Source organism: Arvicanthis niloticus, chromosome 17 (assembly GCF_011762505.2).
Source record: "Arvicanthis niloticus isolate mArvNil1 chromosome 17, mArvNil1.pat.X, whole genome shotgun sequence".
In the NCBI taxonomy this organism is placed as follows: domain Eukaryota; kingdom Metazoa; phylum Chordata; class Mammalia; order Rodentia; family Muridae; genus Arvicanthis; species Arvicanthis niloticus.
Genome location: NC_047674.1, coordinates 11630193 through 11636192, shown reverse-complemented (window position 1 = coordinate 11636192; position 6000 = coordinate 11630193). Strand labels below are relative to the sequence as shown.

The following is a 6000-nucleotide window of genomic DNA, read 5'->3' as shown; positions in this document are numbered from 1 at the left end:
GGATAGACTTGAGTCTGGCGCAGGCAGCCTCGACAGGTTCACAGACTCCTTTTGGCCTCTAGGGGATAATCTGAGTAAGGGCTGTCTGCCAAAGTAAAACCAGCACTGCAGTAAAACTGCAGGGAGCTCACAAGTAAGTGTGGGACTGGGAGTCGGGTGGAGTGAGGTGTGCTGACTACTGGGTGTTTCTGGACACACCAGGGCACCCTTACGCTACAGCTCACACCCAAGGAGAAAGCATTAAATGAGCGCATCAGCCTCATGGCTCAGGTGGCCAACTCTGACAGCTTTTGAGAGGATCCCAGTATGACAACCAGAAGGAACAGAGAACGGGACAGCCACGTTGCTGATATTATGGTCACACACAGGACTTCCAGGTAGAGGCTGATGGAAGGCAAGGTGAGAGCTAGCTAGGCTGGTGGGGCTACTGCTCAGAGTCCTGGGTCCCACCTCTATACTTTGGGGGGAAAAAAAAGAGAGAAAGAGGGTGTGTGCTTCACCAAACATGTTGGAGGGGACAAGCATCTGTGAGATCTGCTTACATGCTGTAAAGTACACAATCAACCTCTCTGGTACTGGAAGTGGTACAGGCAGACTTTAGGTACAGCTTTCAGGCTACAGGGTAAAGGGAGGGAGCTAGGAGTGCAGGGGAGGTGGCGGCCCTCCACAGCACAACAGGATCCCCTTGGCAAGCAGAGCTGACTCTAGACACGGTCTTCATGCTCACATGGCCTATGGCTGCTGGTACCAGCCCAGGGCTTTCCTTGGTGATCCAAGGTACTGACAACTGTGCTAAGGTAATAATGTCTTTTGTCCCCAGGTGTTCGCCTCTGACAGCTTGAGTATTTTTGCCCTACTTTTCAGTATTTGACTCTGTCTCTGTATGCCACATGAGGTTTCCCATACAGAGGTGTATTATGAAAAAAGCTTTTCCAGGCCTGGTAGTACAGATCTCTGATGCCAAGTACTTGGGAGGCTGAGGCAGGTGGATTTTTTTTTAAGTTCAAAGCAAGCTTGGGCTACGTTGAAAGAAAGAAAAAAAAGAAAGAGAGAAAAGAAGGAAAAAAGGAACAAAGGAAGGAAGGAAGGAAGGAGGGAGGGAGGGAAGGAAGGAAGGGTGGGTTTCCGTACAGGAGAGGTGGGTGTTGGAAGGAACAGTACTCAGTACAGTCTTTGCCTAGCATGGGTTGGATCCCTAGGACTACAAAAAGCAAAAACAGAACTTGTGGAAATCAGGTGGAGATGGAAGGGGAGAGGGAGGGATGTTTCTTAATATCTTAAAGATTGTAAGACAAACGATCAGCAACAGGTAAAAAACGTACAGTCTACACAGGGATAATATTCAAAATCTTCAGCCATAAAAATAAAGGCCTTTTATTTGGTTTTCTATGCCATTACAAGAACATCTGGACAATACTTCAGAGTCAGCAGAGCCTGCGACCACACCATGTCTACTAAACTGGGGGCTAGATGCAGGAGCCAGGCTCCCCCAGGCTCTGGGACCGGCTTCGGGTTAAGGGGTCACCTTCTTGTAGGTAATGTGAAGATGCTGAGTCATTGGCTGTGTAGTGGTTGCCATAGAGACCGTCTGTTCAAGTTTACCTTCAGAATTCAGCCTGAATTTCCGAGTGATCTGAGTGGAAGACAAGACAGAACACTTAAGTTTATATCTTCAAAGGATTCAACAAAGGCTGGGTGTGGTGGCACACGCCTTTAATCCTAGCACAAAGCAGGCAGGACAAGAGACCTGTCTCAAATTCTAGGTCAGCCAGGTTCCAAGCTAGCCTGGGTTTTACTCTGAAAAAACATGAATACTGAACAAACACTGGAGCATCCACCTGTGTCAATCACCGGTCACAGGTCTGTGAGACGGGACTACCCCACCAAGGTTAAGACACTGGGTGTGAGGCACCATGGGACATACCAGGGTCAAGGCTGTGGCTCTAGGCTCCTCAGCCACTTCTCCCAAGCAGCAGGTGGACATGAGCTGGTATATGCTCAGCTTTCCAGAACTGACCCATTGTTTGGTCTCTGTTAACATATGCTGGCATTCTGCTGCCTGTAATCTCCTGCTTTCATCTGAGCCCTAAACCACAGCAAATGTGTGATTTTGGAGGACACTGGGCCAGCACTTGGGGAGCGCTGTTCTATTATATTATATGGCTCTTTCCACAAGAATAAGTAGAGTCTGAGTCATGTCCTCGTGTCAAGATGCTTGTGGACACGGTGTGACCATATGATAAATGAATGTCTGAAGAACTCTCTAAGGGCCTATCACTTCAGTGCTCCTGGACCATCGGCTGCTTCTGCCTTACCCATTATGTGGACTCCCAACCCTTTTCCTGAGAAAAAGATAAAAATGTCAGTTATTACAAGTTTAGTTAAGGAGTTAGAGAGATGGTCCCAGAGAGTGGTTGAGTGCTTATTGCTCTAATAGAGGACCACATGCATACACCATCTATCTATCTATCTATCTATCTATCTATCTATCTATCTATCTATCTATCTATCTACCTACCTACCTACCTACCTACCTACCTACCTACCTACCTACCTATCTATCTTCCTACCTACCTAACTCATTCATTTATTTAATGGACATGAGTGTTCTTCTGTCTTCGTGTACACCAGAAGAGGGCATCAGATCCCATTAGAGATGGTTGTGAGCCACCATGTGGTTGCTGGGAATTGAACTCAGGAAGAATGGCCAGTGCTCTTAAGTGCTAAGCTATCTCTTTAGCCTTATCTATCTTTTGAATAAATTTAAAAACAGACAAACAAAACAAAATTCTAGTTAGGGATTTGAGGATGTAGTTCAGTTGGTAGAGTGCGTGCCTGCATGAAGCCTGGGTAGATTTCTAGCACTAAATAACCTGGATGTGCTAGTGCCAACTGTAATCCACTGGAGGTAGAAGCAGGAGTATCATGAGTTCACAGCCAGCCTGGGACACACACACAAGAAAGAAAGAAAGAAAGAAAGAAAGAAAGAAAGAAAGAAAGAAAGAAAGAAAGAAAGAAAGAAAGAAAGAAAACCCACTTATTTAAGGGTACCAGGAAGACACCAAGAAATAGGGAGTAAGGAGGCAGGGTAGGTACCCCACTTTGAATACCTGCTGACCCAAGGAGGGTTAAATGGCTTTCTTGGATTGAGCCTGTCTAGTTTAAACAATAACCTGGCTTCCCCTGGGATTCCAAGCCTCACTTCTAAGAGTTGTTGGGGAAAACCAAGCAGAAACAGAGCAGCAAGTCTAGTTTAAGGTCTGTTCTGTGAAGGGGACTGTAAACAAAGTGTCAATTTATCCCTTTAGCTTCTTATGTTAGAGGGGGAAAAAACTTAGGAATAAAAGCCAAAAGAAAGTATGTCAAGAGAAATATGAAGAGACTGCCTCCCAGCAAGATGCCCAGCCTGGAGTTACGAGGAGACGGATTCTGTCAGACATTACATTAAGCGCATAAGCTGAAGTGGAAAATGGACAGTAGGAAATAGATAGACTAAAGCCTGGGGACGGAAAGAGGAACATGGACGAAGGGAGAGGAGATAGAAAGGAAACTGAGGCAAGATACAAAGGGGCTCAGCCTCAGCCCAGACAGTGGTGGTACATGGCTTTTAATCCCAGTTTTAAGGAGGTACAGGCAGGCAAATCTCTGAGGCCAGCCTGGTCTACACAGTGAGTTCTAGGACAGTCAGGACTACACAGAGAGATCCTGTCTTAACGACCAAAGGAACAGTACTTACCCTTAGAGTCCACCAGGGTTAGTCACCTTCCTGGACACTCACCCATCACCCTTCCCACTTCCTGTGTTCATCTGGGGCTGCTTTCTGTGTCTAAAGCTACAAGCACAACTTCAGCTAGTCAGACACTGGTCCCTGAAACCCAAGTGGCTCCCATGACTCATCCAGGGATCCACAATCCAACAGAGACCCAACACGTATCCAGTAGAGGCATGAGCAGATAGATGTCCACAATTGTCCTAACTCCACATGCTCAGATAACAGGTTACATCCCCAAACGCAAACATAAACAACCAGATACATAGCCTGTCCCTCCAGGAATCAGCGCCTTATTGTAGTCTTTCCTGAGAAAAGCAATGTAGCTAAAGATTAGACAGGACTTCAAATAGCAACTATGAATACATCCAATGATCCTAAAAAAAAAAGATATAAATAAATGTCTTAATGAAGACCAGAAACCACAAGTAAATTGTTGACTAAATTAATGAAAACAATTCATGATATGAAAATAGAATTTATAAAGAAATAGAATTACTAAAGAATAAAACCCTTGATCAAGAACTCAGGAAATCAAACAAAATGCTTAGATCACCCCCCACCCCCTCCACGCTCTCTCAACTGATCAAACCAAATGGAAGACAGAATTTCACATCTGGAAGACAAGGTAATAGAAAATTTTAGATCTAAAAAACCCAGGCACAGAACATTCAGAAAATCTGGGACACTACTATGAAAAGACCAAACCTACAAATAATAGGTACAAAGGACAAAACAGAAACCTAGATCAAAGGCATAGAAAATGTTTAGCAAAACCCTGTATAAAAATTTCCCAAAGAAAGAGGGTGCAAGAAGCATATAGAACACAAAATAATCAAGAGCAGAAAAGAAACTCCCACTACACATAATCAAACATTAAGTACACAGAACAAAGATAGGATATTAAAACTGCAAGGAAAAAAGACCACATCACATATAAATGCAGGGCCACTGACTTTTCAGTGGAGAGTCTAAAAGACAGAAGGGCCTGGATGAATATGCTATAAACTCTGAAAGACCACAGATACAAGCCCAGACTACTATACCCAGCAAAAAACATCAATCATGATAGAAGATATTCCATGATAAAAACAAATTTAAGATGTTTCTTTCTGGGCTGGAGAGATGGCCTAGTGGTTAAGAGCACTGACTGCTCTTCTAGTTAGAGGTCCTGAGTTCAATTCAAAGCAACCACATGGTGGCTCACAACCATCTGCAATGGGGTCTGATGCCCTCTTCTGGTGTGTCTGAAGAGAGCAATGGTGTACTTATATACATAAAATAAATAAATCATAAAAAAGATGTTTTTGTCCACCAAACTAGCTCTACAGAAGACACTGAAAAAAACCCCTTAAGTCTAAAGGTAAGATTAACTACACTCAATAAGACACAAGGAATAAATAATCTTAGAACAGATACCACAAGTAGTCTTTAAAGAAAAACAAAACAAACCAACAACAATAGCAGCAACGTATCAGGAATTAATGAACACTGCTCAAAAACTCTTATTTTCTTTTAAATTTACTTATTTTATTTTATGATAGTTTGCTTGCATGTATGTCTGTGTTCCATGTGCACGCTTGGTGTCTGTGAATGACAGAAGATGGCCTGAATCATCTGGAATGGAAGTTATAGATGTTTGTGAGCCCTCATATGGGCTCCCATGCAAAAGTGACAAGCACTTTTAATCACTGAGCCACCTCTGCAGAACCAGTAACTCTCTATTAATGGTCTCAATTCCCCCAATAAAAAGACACAGGCTAACAAACTGCATCAGAGAACAAGATCTATCTTTTTGATGCTTCCAATAATCACACCTCACCATCAAGGACAGACATCCTTAGGTAAAAGAGTGCAAAAGGAACTCCAAGCAAATGGAACCCTGGTACAAGCAGGTATATATCCATTTCAGTATGTAACCAAATAGATCTCAAACTAAAACTAAGATAGGGAAGGCCACCACATATTTGTTAAAGGAAAATCCACTAAGAGCATATTACAATTCTAATAGTTTGTGCACAAACACAAGAACACCCAAGTTCATTAAAAAATTCTACTCCTACTAAAAATCACATTTTGATCCTCACACAATTATACTGATGTTGAAACCCTATACTCACCAATAGAGACGTCATCAGACAAAAAACAAGACAAAGAAATACTGGATTTAAAAACAAAACATCAATCAGCTGGGCAGTGGTGGTGCAAGCCTTTAATCCCAGCACTTGGGA

General features: G+C 43.1%; 1 protein-coding gene across 2 annotated transcripts in view; it reads right to left on the bottom strand.

The window, feature by feature from the left end:
* Window positions 1-1336: 1336 nt before the first annotated feature.
* The window catches only part of Thap4 (THAP domain containing 4), a 43497-nt gene continuing 38833 nt past the window's right edge, over window positions 1337-6000 (bottom strand). For both annotated transcript variants that reach the window (XM_034521891.2, XM_034521892.2), the window contains one exon: window positions 1337-1633. In XM_034521891.2, the coding sequence (XP_034377782.1) occupies window positions 1514-1633 (120 nt within the window). In that variant the 3' untranslated portion in view covers window positions 1337-1513. The remainder of the gene's footprint in view (window positions 1634-6000) is intronic.